Source organism: Rhinoderma darwinii, chromosome 2 (assembly GCF_050947455.1).
Source record: "Rhinoderma darwinii isolate aRhiDar2 chromosome 2, aRhiDar2.hap1, whole genome shotgun sequence".
Classification (NCBI taxonomy): domain Eukaryota; kingdom Metazoa; phylum Chordata; class Amphibia; order Anura; family Rhinodermatidae; genus Rhinoderma; species Rhinoderma darwinii.
The window spans coordinates 315,412,659-315,434,946 of NC_134688.1; the positions used below are offsets into that span (position 1 = coordinate 315,412,659).

Below are 22,288 nucleotides of genomic sequence, written 5' to 3' on the forward strand. Positions count from 1 at the left end.
GTGCATGGGGCCTTAGGCTTCATGCACACGACCGTGCTCGTAATTACGACTCGTAATTACGAGCATGGGCGGGCACGGCCGGCTGCGGGCAGCCGGCCGCTTTTGCGAGCCGTGCTGTCATTATAAAGTATAGCAGCACGGACCGTAAAATAGAACATGTTCTATTTTTTTAACGGCACGGGCACCTTCCCGTGAGAAAACGGGAAGGTGCCCGTGGGTAACAGAAGTCTATGAGCCCGTTATTGCGGGTCGTAATTACGACCCGCAATAACGGGTGTTTTTACGGTCGTGTGCATGAGGCCTTACTGTGTGAAAATATTTAAACATAAGAAAACTATATAAATTTGGTATAGTCGGAATCTTAACGACCTGTTGAATAAAGTTATTACGTTATTTATACCGCATGGTAAACGGCGTAAATTAACGGGCAAAAAAAAATTGTGGCAAAATTGCTGTTTTTTTTTCTATTACCTCCCCAAAAAAAAAGTTACAATATAAGTACCTCAAAATGCTGTTACTAAAAAATACAAATTGTCCTGAAAAAAACAAGTCCTTATACAGTTATGTCGATGCAAAAATAAAAAAGTTATAGCTTTTTGAATGCAACGATGGAAAAACGTAAAAATTAGCTTGCTCATTAAGGCCTAAAATAGGATGGTCACTGAGGGGTTAAGAAGAGGAGATTGGAAGTGTCAGTTTCACAGGTGCTTTGCCAATTAAATAAGGGCACACAAGGCCTGGTTACCAGCAAATCTCTTCTCAAACAAGAATGGTCAGTGTGAACCATGCCTTGGGGCAAATAAGTTTAAGGCTGGGTTCACACGACCTATTTTCAGACGTAAACGAGGCGTATAATGCCTCGTTTTACGTCTGAAAATAGGGCTACAATACGTCGGCAAACATCTGCCCATTCATTTGAATGGGTTTGCCGACGTACTGTGCAGACGACCTGTAATTTACGCGTCGTCGTTTGACAGCTGTCAAACAACGACGCGTAAATTGACTGCCTCGGCAAAGAAGTGCAGGGCACTTCTTTGCCACGTAATTTGAGCCGTTCTTCATTGAACTCAATGAACAGCAGCTCAAGATATACGAGCGTCACAGACGCCTGGTATATTACGAGGAGGAGCATTTACGGCTGAAACGACGCAGCCGTTTTCTTCTGAAAACAGGCTGTCATTTCAGCCGTAAAAGCCAGTTAGGCTGGTTTCATATGCAGTGTTTTCCTGCGTTTTTATGGTGCTTTTTTTGCGAAGCCAGAGGTTACATTAAAGTTTAAGAGTAGAATATAAAAATTACAACATATACTGCATGTTTGTGTCAATTTTATAGTCAGTGGTGTTTTTACCAAACACTGCAGGTGTCGTTTTTCCAAGCTTTTTTTTCCCCATAAGCTTCTCTATGGGAGTTCAAAAACACCAGAAAAGAAGCATGCACAAAGTGACATTAAATGAAAACCACCACCAGAAATGCCATTAAAACGTGAAAAAAAATAAATAAATAAATAAATAAATCGCACGTTACATTTTAACAATACTGCCAATTTCACATCCTCATTTTTCATACCGTTTAAAAAAAACGCCAGAAAAAAAAAACAATCTGCGTGTGAAGGAAGTCTTATGGAGACAGATTAAGCTGGAAAATGCTACAAAAGCATTTATAATAAACCTGGGTGTACATTAACCCACGGTAAGACAAATTGCCTACTAATGGTGAAAATTCAGGACTTTTGCTACGCTCCCAAGTAGTGGGTGTCCTGTTAAGATCACTCCAAGAGCAGAACATGCAATTTCTGAAAGAGGTCAGAAAGAACCCAAATGTAAAAGCAAAGGACCTACTGAAGACTCTACAAACTGCGAAAATCTCTATTCATGCGTCGACTATTAGGGTATGTGCACACACACTAATTACGTCCGTAATTGACGGACGTATTTCGGCCGCAAGTACCGGACCGAACACAGTGCAGGGAGCCGGGCTCCTAGCATCATACTTATGTACGATGCTAGGAGTCCCTGCTTCGCTGCAGGACAACTGTCCCGTACTGTAATCATGTTTTCAGTACGGGACAGTTGTCCTGCAGCGAGGCAGGGACTCCTAGCATCGTACATAAGTATGATGCTAGGAGCCCGGCTCCCTGCACTGTGTTCGGTCCGGTACTTGCGGCCGAAATACGTCCGTCAATTACGGACGTAATTAGTGTGTGTGCACATACCCTTAGAATAATACTGAATGATGTTCATGGAAGAACACCCAAAGGAATCTGCTGCTGTCAAAAAAAACAAAATATATAAAATTGTGACCATCTTTAACCCCTTCCCTCTTTGGCCACTTTTGACCTTCCTGACAAAGCCTCATTTTTCAAATCTGACATGTTTCACTTTATGTGCTAATAACGTCAGAATGCTTTTACCTATCCAAGCGATTCTGAGATCGTTTTCTCGTGACACATTGGACTTTGTTACTGGCAAAATTTGCTCGATACATTCAGTATTTAATTGCGAAAAACACCAAAATTCAGCGAACAATTGCGAAAAATAGCATTTTTATTAATTTATATGTATCTGCTTGTAAGACAGGCAGTTATACCACACAAAAATGTTGCTAACTAACATCTCCCATATGTCTACTTTAGATTGACATCGTTTTTTGAACATCCTTTTATTTTTCTAGGACGTTACAAGGCTTAGCAGCAAACTTTAGCAGCAATTTCTCACATTTTCAAGAAAATTTTGAAAGGCTATTTTTACAGAGGCCACAAATTTCCTTTTTTGTTTTTGCAGAAATTCATTTTTAATCCATTTTTTTTGTAACACAGAAGGTTTTACCAGAGAAATGCAACTCAATATTTATCGTCCAGGATCTGCAGATTTAGGAAATATCCCACATGTGGCCGTAGTGTGGTAATGTACTGAAGCACAGGCCTCAGAAGCAATGAAGCACCTAGAGGATTTTGGAGCCTTCTTTTTATTAGAATATATTTTAGGCACCATGTCAGGTTTGAACGGCTCTTGCGGTGCCAAAACAGTGGAATTCCCCAAAAAGTGACCCCATTTGGGAAACTACACAGCTCAAGGAAATTATCTAGGGGTATAATGAGCATTTTAACTCCACAGGTTTATTGCAGAAATTATTGGAGATAGGCCGTAAAAATTAAAATCTAAAAAAGTTTTCAAAGAAATTGCAGGTTTTGCTAAATTTTTTTTCATTTCCACAAGGACTAAAAGCACCACAACATTTGTAAAGCAATTTCTCCCGAGTAAAACAATATCCCACATGTGGTCATAAACTGCTGTTTGGGCACACGGCAGGGCTCAGAAGAGAAGGAGTGCCATTTGGCTTTTCGAGTGCAGATTTTACTGGATTGGTTTCGGGGCGCTGTATCGCATTTGCAAAGCTCCTGTGGGACCAAAGCAGTGGAAACCCCCCAGAAGTGAACACATTTTGGAAACTACACCCCTCAAGGTATTAACCTAGGGGTGTAGTGAGCATGTTAACCCCGTAGGTGTTTTGCAGAAATTAGTGTGCACTCTATGTTGCAGAGTGAAAATGGGATTTTTTTCCATAGATATGCCAATATGTGGTGCCCAGCTTGTGCCACCATAACAAGACAGCTCTCTAATAATTATGCTGTGTTTTCCGGTTTTAGTAACACCCTACATGTGGCCCTAATCTTTTGCCTGGACATTTGACAGGGCTCAGGAGTGAAAGAGTACCATGTAAAATTGAGGCCTAATTTGGTGATTTACAAAGGATTGGTTCACAATTTCAGAGGCTCTGATGTGAAATAATAAAATATACCACTGACAGGTGACCCCATTTTGGAAACTGCACCCCTCAAGGCATTTATTAAGGGGTGTAGTGAGCATTTTCACCCTACAGTACTTTTCCATAAATGGTTTTGCTGCATATGGCACAAAGCAAAAATTGTCATTTTTCCCTAGATATGCTATTTCAGCAGCAAATATGTTGTGCCGAGCTTGTGCCAGTGGAGACACACTTCCCAAAAATTGTTAAAAGGGTTCTCCCGGGTACGGCGATGCCATATATGTGGAAGTAAACTGCTATTTGGGCACGCTGTAGGGATCAGAGAGGAGGGAGCACCATTTGGCTTTTGCAGCGTGGATTGTTTGGTAGTAGTTTTGTTTGAGTATTGCTGGTGTTTCCGTTTATAATGTGGGGGGATATGTAAGCTGGGCAGAGTACATCAGGGGCATAGTCAGGTGGTATAATAATTGGGTAAAAAAAAACAAAAACAGTAAAATAATCCATAGATGTGTGTTACGCTGTGACACAATCCTTTCTGCACAGGCCGGTGTCGCACTGATAAATGTCCTTTCTTATCCCCCTTTTGGTCCACACTCGGCACCTTTGCAGTTTGGGGAATTTTGTTGGAAGTGTTGTCCTGGTATAATGCAGGGGACCTCGCTATCGGCCGATAGGTTTGGGGCCCTCCCCTTCCTGGTTCCCTAATTTCAGGGCCTTGATAATTTGCTTCTTGAAACAGAAGAAATGTTCCCCTCGGGCCGGAAGAACTGAATTATTTTTTTAATTCCTGACTTAAAGCCTTAACTAATTTTATTTTTTCATAAACTAAGTGGTATGGGGGCTGATTTTTTGTGGGACGAGCTATAGTTTTTAATGGTACCATTTTGGGGTACATGCAAATTTTTGATCACTTTTTATCCTATATTTTGGGAGGCAAGGTGACTACAAAAGTATGCCAGAATTGCAGTTTTTTGGGTTTTTTTATACAACGTTCACCAGGCGTTATAAACTGCATGTTAACTTTATTCTGCGGGTCAGTCCGATTCCGGCGACACCTAATTTATAGCACTTTGTTTTACAACTTTTTGTACAATAAAATTACTTTTGTAAAAATAATATATTTTTTGTCGCCATGTTGTGAGAAACAGAACGTTTGAATTTTTTAGTCTACAGAGCTGTAGGAGTGCTTGTTTTTTTGCGAGACGAGCTATAGTTTATATAGGTACCATTTTTGGATACATGCGAGTTTTTGATCACTTTTTATTCCAATATTTGTAGTGCAAAGTGACCAAAAAACAGAAATTCTGGTATTGTTTTTTACGCCGTTCACTGCGTGGAATAAACATAATATTTTTATAGCTAAGGGCATTACTGTCGCGGTGATACCAAACATGTATGGTTTATGTTTTTCAGTTTTAAAGGACTTGATAAGGGAAAAAGGGCGATTGTGTGTTATTTTATTACTTGAAAAAAAAGGGTAAAAAAAAAACAAAAAAAAAAACACGTTTTAAAACATATTGTAAAGGATCTGCCAGACACCGCTTCTGTGTCGACGCCCGTGGGTAATCAGTCTGCACCTGCTCCTAAGTCAGAGAGTGACACGATCTTCTACCAGTCAGGCTGGGAGGCTGAGGAGTGGGAGAGCCTATCACAGCCTGGCCAGACGGAGCTAGCTCCCGCCCACTGTCTATTTATACCTGCATTTCCGGCTCCTCCTTTGCCTGTGATTCTTTTCTGTTTCCTGGCTCTGCTGCTCCTGCTATGATTATTGACCTTGCTTCATTTTTGACCCTGGCTTTACTGACTACGCTCCTGCTCTGCGATTTGTACCTCGTGCACTCCTGATTTGACTCGGCTCGTTCACTACTCTTGTTGCGCACTGTGTTGCCGTGGGCAACTGCCCCATTTCGCTTAGCTTCTGTGTACACTTGTCTGTTGTGCACTTATTGAGCGTAGGGACCGTCGCCCAGTTGTACGCCGTCGCCTAAGACGGGCCGTTGCAAGTAGGCAGGGACTGAGTGGCGGGTAGATTAGGGCTCACCTGTCTGTCTCCCTACCCCGTCATTACACATATAAAAAAAAAATTCCAGATTGCATGGCAGGGCTGCCGATCTGCTAGCAAAATTCCATCGCTTCATCTAAGGGGTTAATGGCAGGAATCGGAGCTAGCTCTGGTTCCTGCTATTACAGGTGGTGGTCAGCTGTAACATACAGCTGACATCCACCACTGATAATGCCGACTCAGCTCCAGAGCTGGTGCCATCTTGCCGTCTGCTACGGAAGCCTTTCAGGCTCCGCCTACGGGCGGGGCCTGAACGGATTAAGTGCAAGGCAGACAGGGAGGCCAGTATTAGGCCTCCAGTTGTCATTGCAGCCACTTGAACCCCTGAAATTTGATTGCTGGGGTGCCGATGAGCTGCAAAAAACTTAAATGCAGCGATCGCTTTTGACTACTGTATTTAAGGGGTTAATGGTAGGAATCTAAGCCAATTTCGGCCCCCGCCATTACTACCGGATTTCAGCTGTAATACACCACTGACATCCGGTGAAGTAGCACTGACTCCGCTCCTGAGCCGGTGTCCACCATTTGTCGTATGGATACGGCAAAATGGGGGAAGCACTAGCTTTCCATGACGTATCCATACGGCAAATGTCGGAAAGGGGTTAAGTTTGCCTGAGAGCACCTGCATGTTCCACAATGCCTCTGGGAAAATGTTCTATGGATGGATAAAACAAAAGTGAACCTTTTAAGGAAAAAATAAAGAAGCGCGTACCGCTTTGTTTGGAGAAAAAAATACCACTACACACCTGGTTTGAGGTTGCGTTTGCTGTCTCAGGGCCTGGGCACCCTGGGGATTATTGGGGGAACAATGAATTTAAAGGTCTATAAAAACATTTTACAGGTGAATGTAAGGGCAGCAGCAGTCCATGACCTGAAGCTGAAGGGATGTGGGGTGATGCAACAAGACAATGAACCAAAGCACACGAATAAATCAACTAAGAAATATGGTTAAAAAAAAAAAAGATTTGTGTTTTGGAATGGCAAAGTCAGTGTCCTCACCTTGACCCTAATGAGATGCTGTGACATGACCTGAAAAAAGCAGTGAATGCAAGGAAATCTTAGAAATATTGATGAACTGAAACTCAATTGCATTGGAGGATTGATCCAAAATTCTTATTTGCAGCTACAGGAGACATTAGGTGGAGGTGATTGCTACTAAAGGGTGATCCACAGGTTATGAACCCGTTGCCGCAAATGGGCGTTACTGTACGCCTTTTTAATATACAGCAGACATCCCTCTGCAACGACGGTGATCACAGTTCTCTACGATCGCCGCCTAAACGGCCCCAAACCCCTTAAATGCCGCTGTCAATAGCAACAGCGGCATTTTTTAAGTGATTGACACAAAGGGAGGGGGCTCCCTCTGTTACCCCGTTGTCCCCCTGCGAAAAATTGCGGGGTGCCGATGGTTGCTATGGCAACCAGGAAGCCTAGCAACGGCTTCAAGGTTGCCTGGTACGAAAGCCTATTAGGTCCTGCCCAAAGCAGGATGTAATAGGCTTAAAGTAGTGCAGTGTATTGTACAGGGGATCAGAAGATCAGATCTTCAAGTCCCCTAGGAATTGGAAAAAAAAAAATGGAAAAAAAGTTAAAAAAATAAATGTTTTAGATAAATGAATAAAAGTTTTACGTAATAAAAACATTAATCGCCCTGTTTCCCTGATCAAGTCCTTTATAATTAGAACAAAAACAAATATAAAAAAAAAACTATACATAATAGGTATCGCCGCATTCGTATTGGCCTGACCTATAAAAATATTATATTATTTATCCCACACGGTGAACACCGTAAAAAAATAAAAATAAAAAACAAAATGGCAGAATTTCCTTTTTTGGTTATGTAGTTTCCAAAAAAATGGAATAAAAAGTGATCAAAAAAGTGGCAAGTACCCCAAAATGGTACCAACGAAAAACTAGTTTGTCACGCAAAAAAGCCCTAACACAGCTCCGGCGACAAAAAAATAAAAAAAAGTTATGGCTCTCAGGATATGGTGACACAAACATTGTATTTGGAAAAAAAAGGGTTTTTATTGTGTAAAAATCAGTAAAACATAAAAATTATATAAATTTGGTATTTCCATAATCGTATCGAACCGCAGAATAAAGTAAACATGTTGTTTATACTGCACAGAGAACGCCGTTCACAAATTTATAAAAAAAAGTTAGAGAATTTCTGTTTTTTGGTCTCCTCACCTCCCAAAAAACGGAGTAAAAACTTATCAAAAATATTGCATGTACCCCAAAATGATACTAATAAAAACTACAACTCGTCCCATGAAAATCAAGCACTCACACAGCTCGTCAACGGAAAAATAGAAAGTTATGGCTCTCGGAACGCAGTAATACAAAAAGACAGCCTATAATAATTTATATGTGCAGCAGTTCTTCACCTAAAACCCCACGTCATCATTTGCAGCCCCCACTAGTAGACCCTGTAAATGCAGCGGAAACTATGACATTTTGGGGTCTGTGCTACATATGGAGCTAGTGAAGAAGTCAAAGATTAGGCAATGCTGGAGTGCGGATGTTTTGTAAAATGCCACGGACACCCTTTAGAAGTGCAACTCCTGCCCCCAAAAAAAACTGGCCTGTGCATAAAGGATTGGTTCAAAGCGTACGTCACCATCCATGGATAATTGACTTTATTAACTTACCTCATTAATACATCACTGTATTATGCCTTAATGCACTCCGCCCAGCTTACATATACCCTGATGTACTCTGCCCAGTTTACATATACCCTGATGCACTCCGCCCAGCTTACATATACCCTGATGCACTCCGCACAGCTTACATATACCCTGATGCACTCCGCACAGCTTACATATACCCTGATGTACTCCGCCCAGTTTACATATACCCTGATGCACTCCGCACAGATTACATATACCCTGATGCACTCCGCCCAGCTTACATATACCCTGATGCACTCCGCTCAGCTTACATATACCCTGATGTACTCCGCCCAGCTTACATATACCCTGATGTACTCCGCCCAGCTTACATATACCCTGATGCACTCCGCCCAGCTTACATATACCCTGATGCACTCCGCCCAGCTTACATATACCTTGATGTACTACGCCCAGCTTACATATGCCCCCACATTATAAACTAAAACACCAGTAAAACACTAAACAAAACTACTACCAAGCAAAATCTACACTCCAAAAGCCAAATGGTGCTCCTTCTGGGCCTGGCAGTGTGCCCAAACAGCAGTTTATGACCACATATGGGGTATTACTGTACTCTGGAGAATCTGCTTACCAATTTATAGGGTGTGTGTCTAAAGTAGCACAATCTGAGCAAAACACAATGGGCACTGAAATAGCATGTCTATGGAAAATGGCAATTTTCAATCTGCAATATCTACTGTGTACTAATTTCTGCAAAACCTTTGGGGTTAAAATGCCCACTAAACTTCTAGATGAATTCCTTAACCCCTTCAGGACGCAGACAATTTTTTCAAATCGGAGATGTTTCACTTTATGTGGTAATAACTTCGGAATGCTTTTACCTATCCAAGCGATTCTGAGACTGTTTTCTCGTGACACATTGGACTTTGTTACTGGCAAAATTTGCTCGATACATTCAGTATTTAATTGTGAAAAACACCAAAATTGAGGGAAAAATTGCAAAAATTAGCATTTTCTAAATTTAGATGTATCTGCTTGTAAGACATAGTAATACCACACAAAATTGTTACTAATTAAAATCACTCATATGTCTACTTTAGATTGGCATTGTTTTTTGAACATCCTTTTATTTTTCTATGACATCACAAGGCTTAGAACTTTAGCAGCAATTTCTCACGTTTTCAAGAAAATTTCAAAAGGCTATTTTTACAGGGACCAGTTCAGTTGTGAAGCGGATTTTAGGGCCTTATATATTAGAAACCCTCGATAAGTCACCCCATTTTAAAAACTGTACCCCTCAAAGTATTCAAAGCAGCATTTGGAAAGTTTCTTAACCCTTTAGATGTTTCACAGGAATTAAGGCAAAGTAGATGTGAAATTTTCACATTTCTTTTTTTTTTTCCGAAATTCATTTTAGATCTATTTTTTTTGTAACACAGAAAGTTTTACCAGATAAACGCAACTCAATATCTATTGCCCAGATTCTGCAGTTTTTAGAAATACCCCACATGTGGCCCTAGTGTGCTACTGGACTGAAGCACAGGCCTCAGAAACAAAAGGAGTACCTAGAGGATTTTGGGGCCTCCTTTCTATTAGAAAATATTTTAGGCACCATGTCAGGTTTGAAAGGCTCTTGCGGTGCCAAAACAGTGGAAATCCCCAAAAGTGACCCCATTTTGGACACTATACCCCTTGAGGACATTATCTAGGAGTATAGTGAGCATTTTGACACCGCAGGTTTTTTTCAGAAATTATTGGAAGTAGGCCGTGAAAATGAAAATCTACATTCTTTCAAAGAAACTGTAGGTTTAGCTAATTTTTTCTAATTTCCACAAGGACTAAAAGGAGAAAATGCACCAATACATTTGTAAAGCAATTTCTCCCGAGTAAAACAATACCCCACATGTCGTCATAAACGGCTGTTTGGACACACGGCAGGGCTTAGAAGGGAAAGAGCGCCATTTGGCTTTTGGAGCTCAAATTTAGCAGGATTGGTTTGCGGAGGCCATGTCGCATTTGCAAAGCCCCCAAGGGACCAAAACAGTGAAAACACCAAAAAAGTTACTCCATTTAGGAAACTACACCCCTTGAAGAATCCATCTAGGGGTGTAGTGAGCATTTTGAACCCACAGGGGTTTCATAGATTTTATTAGAATTGGGCAGTAAAGATAAAAAAAATCCTTTTTTCCAATAAGATGTAGCTTTAGCTCAAAATTTTTCATTTTCTCAACAAATAAATGAAAAAAAGCACCCCAACACTTGTAAAGCAACTTCTCCTGTATACGGCAATACTACATATGTGGTCATAAACTTCTGTTTGGGCACAGAGTAGGGCTCAGAAGGGAAGGAGCGCCATTTGGCTTTTGGAGTGCAGATTTTGCTGGATTGGTTTCTGGGCGCTATGTCTCTTTTGCAAAGTCCCTGTGGGACCAAAACAGTGGATCCCCCCCAGAAGTGACCCCATTTTGGAAACTACACCCCTCAAGGTATTCACCTAGGGGTGTATTGAGCATATTAACCCCACAGGTGATTGGCAGAAATTGGTGTACACTCGATGTTAGAGTGAAAATGGGATTTTTTTCATAGATATGCCAATATGTGGTGCCCAGCTTGTGCCACCATAACAAGACAGCTCTCTAATAATTATGCTGTGTTTCTCGGTTTTAGAAACACCCTACGTGTGGCCCTAATCGGTTGCCTGGACATTCGACCAGGCTCAGGAGTGAAAGTGTACCATGTAAAATTAAGGCCTAATTTGGCAATTTACAAAGTACTGGAACACAATTGCAGAGGCTCTGATGTGAAATAATAAAATAAACTGCTGAGAAGTGACCCCATTTTGGAAACGGCACCCCTCAAGGCATTTATTAAGCGGTGAAGTGAGCATTTTCACCCCACAGGCCTTTTCCATGAATGATAGCGCTGCGGAAGGTGCAAAGTAAAAATTTAAATTTTTCCCTAGATATGCAATTTTAGTGGGAAAAATGTCGTGCCCAGTTTATGCCACTGGAGACACACACCCCAAAAATTGTTAAAAGGGTCCTCCCAGGTATGGCGATGCCATTTATGTGGAAGTAAACTGCTGTTTGGGCACACTGTAGGGTTCAGGGGGGAGGGAGCGCCATTTGGCTTTTGGAGCGTGGATTTTGCTTGGTAGTAGTCGTGTTTTGGAGTATTACTGGTATTTCAGTTTATAATGTGGGGGTACATGTAAGCCGGGCGAAGTATATAAGGGGGCATAGTCAGGTGGTATAATAATGGGGTAAAAAAACCAATAAAATAATCCATAGATATTTGTTACGCTGTGACACAATCCTTTCTGCACAGGCCAGTGTCGCACTAATAAATGGTCCTTACTTATCCCCCTTTTGGTCCACACTCGGCATCTTTGCAGTTTGAGGACTTTTGCTGGGAAGTGTTGTCCTGGTATAATACGGGCACCCTCGCATCCAGCAGATATGTTTGGGCCCTTCCCTTCCTGGTTCCCTAATTTTAGGGGCCTTGATAATTCGCCACTTGAAACAGAAGAAATGTTCCCCACGGGCCGGCACAACTGCATATTTTTTCTTTCCTGACTTATTACAGAATTAACAAATTTTATTTTTTCATAGACGTAGTGGTATGAGGGCTGTTTTGGTTTTTTTTGGCGGGACGAGCTCTCGTTTTTATTGGTACCATTTTGGGGTACATGCGACTTTTTGATCACTTGTTATTCTTTTTTTTTGGGGAGGCAAGGTGACCAAAAAACAGCAATTCTGGCATATGTTTTTAGTTCTTTTTATACAGCGTTCACCACGCGTTATAAATTACATGTTACCTTTATTCTGCGGTTAGGTCCGATTCCGTGATACCTAATTTCTAGGACTTTATGTTTTACAACTTTTTGCACAATAAAATAACTTTTGTAAAGAGAATGGATTTTTTCTGTCGCCAAGTTGTGAGAGCCATAACGGTTTTAATGTTTTCGTCGACGGAGCTGTATGAGGGCTTGTTTTTAGCGAGACGAGTTATAGTTTTTATAGGTTCCATTTTTGGGTACATGCGACTTTTTGATCACTTTTTATTTAAATTTTTGGAAGAAAGTGACCAAAAAATAGCAATAATGTCAGTATAGAATAAATAACATAATATTTTTATAGTTCAGGTCGTTAAGGTCACAGCGATACCAAATATGTATGGCTTTATTATTTTTTTCAATAATAAATGACTTATAAGGGAAAAAGGGAGATTTGTGTTTTATTTTATTACTTTAAACCGTAATGGCAGATAGAAAGCCATTGTTAGGCCTCCTGTTGCCATGGTAGCAGTCGCCAGCCTTGCCATCGCATGGCAGGCTGCCGATTTCATACAAACCGCTTTGATGCAGCGATTGCATTGAATCGCTGCATTGAAGGGGTTAATGGCAGGAATCGGAGCTGGCTCCGGTTCCTGCCTTTACAGTGGGATGTCCACTGTAACATACAGTGGACACCCACTGCTGATGACGCCGGCTCAGCTTCTGTGCCGGAAGCATCTTGCCGATGGTACCGGAAGCCTCCTGGGCCCCGCCGACGACTGGGCATAGGAGGATTCCATTACTGGCAGACCGGGAGGTAAGTATTAGGCCTCCGATCGACTTTGCAGCCATCGGCAACCCAGCGATCACGTTGCTGGGGTGCCGGTGGCTATAAACTCTTCACATGCTGTGATCTCTATTGAACGCAGCATGTGAGGGGTTAATCAGTCAGATCGGAGGCTAGCTCCGGTCCTTGCCGATACCTCAGGGTGCCAGCTGTAACATGCAGCTGTCACCCAGCGGTGATGTCGCTGGCTCAGCTCATGAGCCAGCTCCACCACTTTCACGTACAGTTACGTGGAATTGCGGGAAAACACCAGTTCCCATCACATAACTGTACGTGAAATTGGGGGAAGGGGTTAAGGGGTGTAGATTCCTAAAAGGGGTCACTTCTTGGGGATTTTCACTGTACTGATACCTCAGCGCAATGCAAAATGGTGCCTAAAACCAATTTTGGAAAATTTACATTCCAAAAACTAAATTGCGCTTTTTCCCTTTAGACCCTTGCCTTGTGTCCATATTGCAGTTTACAACCATATATAGGGGATTTCCCTACCTCAGGAAAAATTGTGTAACAAATTTTGGGGTGTATTTTCTCCTGTATTCCTTGTGGAAATTAAAGATTATGAGCTAAATCTACATGTTATTGTAAAAAAACATATTTTTCATTTTCACTGCCCAATTCTAATAAAATAACACCCGAGGCATCAAAATGCTCACTACACCTCTAATTTAATTATTTGAGAGGTATAGTTTCCAAAATGGGATCACACCTGGGAAGGTCTACTGTACTGGTACTTCAGAGGCTCTGCAAATGCGACATGGCCCCCAGAAACCAATTCAGCAAAATCTGAGCTGCAAAATCCAAATGGCACTCCTTCCCTTCTGAGCCCTGCCGTGGGTCCAAACAGCAGTTTATTACCACATATGGGGTATTGCCGTAATCTGATAAATTGCTTTACAAATGTTGAGGGGCTTTTCTCCTTTATTCCTTATAAAAGTTAGAAAATTCTATGTTTTTTCAGAAAAAAGTAGATTTTCATCTTCACAGACTAAGTCCAATAAATTCAGCAAAAACCCTGTGGGTTAAAAATGCTAACTATACCACTAGAATTTTTTTTTTTGAGGGGTGTAGTTTCCAAAATGGGGTCACTTTTCGGGGATTTCCACTGTTTAGGTCCCTCCAGTGAGTTGCAAATGCAACATTGCACTGAAAACTATTCCAGTAAAATCTGCTTCCCTTCTGAGCACTGCCGTGAGTCCAAACCGCAGTTTATTACCACATGTGGGGTATTTCCGTAATAGTTTTTTTTTTTTGAAAATTCTACGTTTTTCCAGAAAAAAAGAAAATTGACATTTTCACAGACTAATTCAAACAAATTTAGCAAAAAACCTGTGTGGACAAAATGCTAACTATACCCCTAGATAAATTCCCTGAGGGGTGTCGTTTCAAAAATAGGGTACTTCCACTGTTTTGGCACCACAAGACCTGTTCAAACCTGACATGGTGCCTAAAATATATTCTAATAAAATGAAGACCACAAAATCCACTAGATGCTCCTTTGCGTCGAAGGCTGGTGATTCAGTCCATTACCATACTAGGGCCACATGTGGGATATTTCTAAAAACTGCAGAATCAGGGCAATAAATATTGAGATGGATTTCTCGGGTAAACCCTTCTGTGTTACAGAAAAAAATGTATTACAAATGAATTTTGGCAAAAAAAAATATTTAATTTGTAAATTTCACCTCTACTTTGCTTCTGGTTCCTGTGAAACGCCTCAAGATTAAGACACTTTCTGAATGCTGCTTTGAATACTTTGAGGGGTGCAGTTTTTAGAATGGAGTGTTTTATGGGGGTTTCTAATATATGGGCCCCTCAAAGCCACTTCAGAACTGAACTCGTCCCTGAAAATATAGGTCTTTTGAAATTTTCTTAAAAATGTGAGAAATTGCTGCTAAAGTACAATATGTCACGAGAAAACAATCTTTGAATCGCTTGGATAGATAAAAGCATTCCAAAGTTATTACCACAAAGTGACACGTCAAATGTGAAAAAATGGGGCTGGTCCTGAAGGCCAAAATGAGCTTGGTCCTGTAAACCCTTGAAAAAATTTTTTGGGGATTTATTTAAATAAAAAGTAAATTGTGTTTAGTGCAACTTTAGAATTAGTTTTTATTAAAAAATGTATTAACTTTTTGAGACACAGCTGCTCTGAATACAGAGCAGCTGTATCTTAAGCTGAATGCTGTACCAGTCAGGTCCACGGGACTGAGGGTATGTGCACACGAGAAGTGCCTTTTACGTCTGAAAAGACAGACTGTTTTCAGGAGAAAACAGCTGCCTCGTTTCAGACGTAAAAGCTCCTCGCATTATGCGAGGCGTCTTTGACGCTCGTAAATCTTGAGCTGCTCTTCATTGACTTCAATGAAGAACGGCTCAAATTACATTGCAAAGAAGTGTCCTGCACTTTTTTGCCGAGGTAGTCATTTTACGCGTCGTCGTTTGACAGCTGTCAAACGACGACGCGTAAATGACAGGTCGTCTGCACAGTACGTCGGCAAACCCATTCAAATGAATGGGCAGATGTTTGCCGACGTATTGTAGCCCTATTTTCAGACGTAAAACGAGGCATATGACGCCTCGTTTACGTCTGAAAATAGGTTGTGTGAACCCAGTCTGACTGTTTCAGCAGTTCCTGCATGTCTCAGATGTGATAGAGAACAGGTGGATCCTGGGTGTCAGACACGCAGGATCCGCTGACACTGAACCTGTCAGACCCGCGGACCCTTACATATTCAGGTCTTAGAGCAAGAGGCAGCTGCTCTGTATACAGAATACAGAGCAGCTGTAGCTCAAAGCAAAAATTGTTTTTAATAAGAACTAAATTATAAAGTTGCACAAAACACACTGCCATTTTAATTTAAAAAAAAGAAACAAGCTTTCGAAGATGTACATAACCTTTACAAATTTTTATCTTTGCACTTGGGATATTTACTCAATTTGCTCAAATAAAAGCCATGAGCAGTACAACGGTTTGTGTGTTATTAATTTAGTTTGATTGCATTTGTCTAGCATTGTGATTTAGATATCAATCAGACCACATTTTATTAGAAATTAAATCTATTTCCACAAGGGTTCCCTTTATCACATTATCATTGAAATAAATAAGTGTTAAAACTACTGGAGGAAAATATACACACAAAAGGTAAATGCAAGAGTTAAAGGTTAACGAAAAACATTTGACATGTCAGAAGTTTTGATCGGTGGGGGTCCAAACACTGAGACCCCCACCAGTTACTAAAACTAAGCAACAAAGCGGCAGAAGCGCTCGAGTGAGCGCTTTTCTGCTTAGTTTCGGATTGGCTTTCCTTGGGAAGCAGAGTCAGCGGTGCACAGGCTCAATAGAAAGGCTATGAGCCTGTACACCGCTCGCTTGGCTTTCCAAAGAAAGCCGATAAGAAACAAAAAGCGGCACATCGCTCACCTGAGCGCTACTGCCTCTTCAATTTTTGTGATCAGTGGGGGTCTCTATGCTTGGACCCGCACCAATCAAAACTTTTGAGATGTTTAGTTACACTTTAACAAGATCAGGGGAATTTTGATAAAAATGTAGTAGTAAAAAAATTAAATTCTGGCTTGGCAGCTTAGCTGGGAATAAAAACATATCAGCTGAATAATTGCTGAAATGAATAACAATATCACCTTACCTACAAAAAGGAATCTGTATGACAGTCATAAGTGGCACAGGACTTCTCCTACGCACAAGTTCTACGTTGTTCTTTTCAAAGATTTTCTCAAAGAACTTCTTTCCACTTCTCCTCTTCTTATTTCCTTCATCTTTATCTTTTATTATCCTGTCCTGGTCATTGACTTCAAGAAAGCTTTTAATAGACTCTTTCAGTTGAGTGCCAGGGGGGCGATGAGCTTCACAATATGCAGTCTTGCGCACAGTGTAGGTGGTGCCATTAAGCCCAGTTTCACGTAGTGGTTCCACCTTCATAAACAGCCCAGATCGCTGTGCACATGTGACATGAAATGCTGCATAACAGTTTACCTTGTGACACTGAATTGATGCACCATGTCCTTTTTGTTTACAAAGGTAACAGGTCAGCTTCCACCGAGCAGGTGGGATATTATCCACACCTTCAATAGGTTCCAGAAACACTGTATTGGAAAAGCATACCTCTGGAACCCAGATTGCACATACTACATGGGCCCATCTTCCATCAGTAGTCTGTTTAAAAGCTCCACCCTGGTTTGGGCAAAGCACACAACTAACAGGTTTTGATGGTGACTGCAAACAGCAACGGCAGAGCCACTGTCCTTCTGGTATATATGGTACACCATAGCACTCTTGATGAACTGCAAGATTGCACATATCACAAAATAATATAGCATTACTGTTATGGCACTCATCATCCAGGCATACACAACAAAATGCATTTTCATCAATAGATGACTGTGTCATACCAACACGGCGACTTTGATAGTAAGATTCCTTTTCCAACCTATCTAACAAATGTTCAAAAGTGTCAGCAGGTACTGTAGAAAAGCCATCATTCTCCCGTTTCTCATTGATTATCTCCAACCAGGCTAGATCAGTCTCATCAAGATCATACTCAACATCTTTTTCTATCTCTTCCACTGGGCGCTCAATATAGCGATAAAGTTTGTCAGGCAAAATAGGGGATTCCAGTGTATTTTCTAAAGAAACTTGCTCTGCTACACGGAATACAGGGTGTGGTAGTTGTTCCAAATTCGTATTCACCGCATGTTTTGGGCAAAGCTCACGCTTTTTACCTTTGCTGGCGTTTTTCCGACAATTGGTAGAGAGAATTAACTCGGTGTTTTCCTTATTGCTATTGCACTCAGTTATGTCTTGAGCTGTAAGCTCATCCTCTGAAACAATCCGAAGAGATTCATAAACACTAATTCTGTGAAGACGCCCTTCAATCTCAACATCTACCATTCGCTGTGCCTGAGCATAGGTCAAAGTCTCTCGTGTAGGGGTACATGAAAAACAACAAGGAGATGAAGACTGTGGCCCATTGACATCTTGATGTGCTTTACGACGTGGTTTTCTCATGTCCGAAAGTGACAGTTCCTGCAAGATAGACGTAAAGTAATATAACACAAGGAATAAGGATTAGTATAAAACGGTTTACGAAATCCAGAAACAAAAATTTTAACCACGTTGTAACTAATTATACATGAATATACTACTGCAGACAAAGCATAAGGCTAGTTTTTGATGCTCCTTTGCAACAGACTACAAACTACTGCTTTATCAGCATATGTTCGGAAAAAAAGGACGTCTTACTGAATTTTTGTTGGGGATTTTCTGAGAAATAAAGTAGATTCTCCATTAACCCCTTCCCTCTTTGGCCACTTTTGACCTTCCTGACAGAGCCTCATTTTTCAAATCTGACATGTTTAAATTTATGTGGTAACTTCAGAATGCTTTTACCTATCCAAGCGATTCTGAAATTGTTTTCTCGTGACACATTGGACTTTGTTACTGGCAAAATTTGCTCGATACATTCAGTATTTAATTGTGAAAAACACCAAAATGTATCGAAAAATTGCAAAAATTTGTGTTTTTCTAAATTTAAAATGTATCTGCTTGTAAGACAGGCAGTTATACCACACAAAATTGTTGCTAATTAACATCCCCCATATGTCTACTTTATGTTTTCAGCATTTTTTGAACATCTTTATTTTTCTAGGACGTTACAAGGCTTAGAACTTTACCAGCAATTTCTCACATTTTCAAGATTTCAAAAGTTTTTGTTTTTTACAGAGGCCAGTTCAGTTTTGAAGTGGCTTTGAGGGCCTTATATATTAGAAAACCCCAATAACTCACACCCATTTTAAAAACTTAACCCCTCAGAGGAATTCAAAACAGCATTTAGAAAGTTTCTTAACCCTTTAGATGTTTCACAGGAATTAAAGCAAATTTACAAATTTCATTTCTTTTTGTAGAAATTAATTTTTAATGCATTTTTTTGTAACACAGAAGGTTTTACCAGACAAACGCAACTCTATATTTATTGCCCAGGTTCTGCAGTTTTAGGAAATATCCCACATGTGGCCCTTGTGTGGTAATAGACTGAAGCACCGGCCTCAGAATCAAAAGAGCACCTAGAGGATTTTGGTACCTTCTTTTTATATTAGAATATAATTTCGTCACCATGTCAGGTTTGAAGGGCTCTTGCGGTGCCAAAGCAGTGGAAATCCCCCAAAAGTGACCCCATTTGGGAAACTACATACCTCAAGGAAATTATCTAGGGGTATAGTGAGCATTTTGACCACACAGGTTCATTGCAGAAATTATTGGAAGTAGGTCGTAAAAATTAAAATCTACATTTTTTTCAAAGAAGATGTAGGTTTTGCAATTTTTTTTTCATTTCCACAAGAACTAAAGGAAAAAAAGCAAAGAAATTTCTCCAGAGGCAATACCGCATATTGGAGTGCAGATTTAGCTGGATTGGTTTCTGGGCGCGGTCGCATTTGCAAAGCCCCTGTGGGACCAAAACAGAGGAAACCCCCCAGAAGTGACCACGTTTTGGAAGCTACACTCCTCAAGGTATTCACCTAGGGGTGTCGTGAGTATGTTAACCCTGCAGGTGTTTTGCAGAAATTAGTGTGCACTCGATGTTGCAGAAGGGAAATGGGATTTTTTCCATAGATATGCCAATTTGTGGTGCCCAGTTTGTGCCACCATAACAAGACAGCTCTCTAATTATTATGCTGTGTTTCCCGGTTTTAGAAACACCCTACATGTGGCCCTAATATTTTGCCTGGACATTTGACAGGGCTCAGGAGTAAAGAGTACCATGTAAAATTGAGGCCTAATTCGGTGATTTACAAAATATTGGTTCACAATTGCAGAGGCACTGATGTGAAATAACAAAAGAAACCCCTGAGAAGTGACCCCATTTTGGAAACTGCACCCCTCAAGTCACTTATTAAGGGGTGTAGTGAGCATTTTCACCCTACAGGACTTTTGCATAAATGATTGCGCTGCGGATGGTGTAAAGTAAAAATTTCAATTTGTCCCTAGATATGCCATTTCAGTGGCAAATATGTCGTGCCCAGCTTGTGCCACTGGAGACACACATCCCAAAAATTGTTAAAAGGGTTCTGGACTTCCGGCGCTGCAGGACGCGTGTGAAGGAGCTCCCGTTCCCGACTGACCTGAAAGCCTGCAATAGTCGCTCCGGCGGCAAACATCGTGTCGCAGACACTGGCCCCGCACACAGGGACGTCTCCAGTGCTGTCTGCATGGAGAGATACCTCCTCTGTAGTGCATAGAAGCCGGCCACTGAGAAGGGAGGTAAGATGGCGGCGCTTCCCGCCACTTCTCCCCCGCTGTACTCGCAGGAGGATGATATGCAGCAGCCCCAATCTCCATCTATATATAGTGCAGAGCTCATATCTACCCATGCACCTGTTGACTATGTGGCTCTGGCACATGAAGTGGCTAAAAGGGTAGCTCCTCACCTCCAAAAAGCCCTTCAAAAAACGGTACAATCTTCTCTTAACCGCATGCATGCGGATCTGGCACAAATCACCTCCAGGACAGGAGAATTAGAACAGTGTATAACGTTGTTAGAGGATGAAAATGAGCGCTTGCAAACTACGCTTACAGCGGTGTGGTCTACTACTACTCCATTGGGGGACAAGGTGGAGGATCTAGTGAACCGGTCCAGGAGGAGTAATTTTAGAATTGTGGGGCTGCAAGAGACGGCGGCTCCTTCTGATTTACAGCGCCTATGTGAGAGGGCATTACCTGCAGCCCTAGGTCTACAACGCCCGTGCCGGGTGGAAAGGGCGCAGAGTGGGGCCAGACTCGAGAAATCTTCCGTCATCTGATGCCAATAGACCACCACGTACCAGACAAGTCATAATGAAGTTGATTATAATGATAAGGTAGCACTCGTGAAGGCATACCGCCGTAGATCTTGACCCTTGGAGATTACGGGAATGAGGGTTCTGCTTTTTGAGGACTATTTCATGGAGGTCGCAAAACGTCGCCGTTCTTTTAGCAAGATCTGCACTGCCTTATTGCAGGCTAAACAACGCTTTAATCTACAATATCCCGCCATTCTATGGGTGTTTCAAGCGAACGGACAAACCAAGGCGTTTACCTCAGCAAGTGAAGCCGAGGAGGCACTCGAGGAGTTATGTAGGTGGCGCCCTCCACAGGAAGCGCGACCCAGTCCTGAGCACAGTCCACGTCGCAAGTCAAGAGATACCAGACGTAGTCGGTCGGACCTGAAAGGGCCCGTAGAGAAGGATCAAGGAAAAGAGTGGACTCTCCTAAACCACAGAGACGGCCGAGAGATCGAATCCGGTTTCCATCTCCAGATTGAAAGATTTACATGGCCAATTTATCCTACGGGATAGTTTCTGCAGGCGCTGTACGCCGGTTAACCGGTAGCTCTTGTACAGGTTATCACTGGGTCGACTTTTTCTTTTACAGGATTGCCTTGTAGAGATACACTTTTTCTGTTTTCAATTTATCTAATTCTATATTGTCTGTTTTATGACACAATGTCTATCAATTGTAAGGGGCCAATGGTCTTATATATATATATATATATATATATATATATATATATATATATATATATATATATATATATATATATATTATTTTTTGTTCTACAGGTCAGGGAAGGAGGGGGAGGGAGCGATATGTTCTGCACGCCAGAAAAAAGTGAAGTCCATTATGCCGATGGGTAGTAGGGTTACGTATACCCTTAGCAAGGGCGTTCTTTCTTTTTCTTTTTGTCTAAGTGTTGATTTTGATCCGGTTTTTGTTTTTTATGCCTGGTTTTGGTTATGTATTTAATGTTCATGCATGGCTTTTCTGTAAAGATGGATCCAACTTCCCGAACCACTCACAGCTTTCGTGCACCTTAGATCACTATATGCATAGTCCAATTACATGAAAATAGTTTCAAGGAATGTCAAAGGGCTTAGATCCCCACATAAAAGGACCAAACTCTTGACACTTGAAAAGATTACATCCGGATGTAGTCCTTTTACAGGAGACTCAACTTGCTGAACCAGAATTTAAATATATGCAAAAATTATGGGTGGGTCCGGTTTTTGCCTCGGCTGCTAGAGACGGAAAGGCGGGAGTCATGATACTGATGCACAAAAATTTTGCCTTTACTGTAGTGGCCCAGGAGTGTGACGATGAGGCCGTTGGATCCATCCAGTGGTGGAACATGCAGGGGAAACTCTCAGTATCTACA

General features: G+C 41.4%; 1 protein-coding gene across 2 annotated transcripts in view; it reads right to left on the reverse strand.

Moving 5' to 3' along the window:
• BRPF3 (bromodomain and PHD finger containing 3) overlaps positions 1-22,288 on the reverse strand; it is a 211,406-nt gene that overhangs the window by 163,571 nt on the left and 25,547 nt on the right. For both annotated transcript variants that reach the window (XM_075853547.1, XM_075853546.1), the window contains exon 3: positions 16,730-18,126. In XM_075853547.1, the coding sequence (XP_075709662.1) occupies positions 16,730-18,108 (1,379 nt within the window). In that variant the 5' untranslated portion in view covers positions 18,109-18,126. The remainder of the gene's footprint in view (positions 1-16,729; positions 18,127-22,288) is intronic.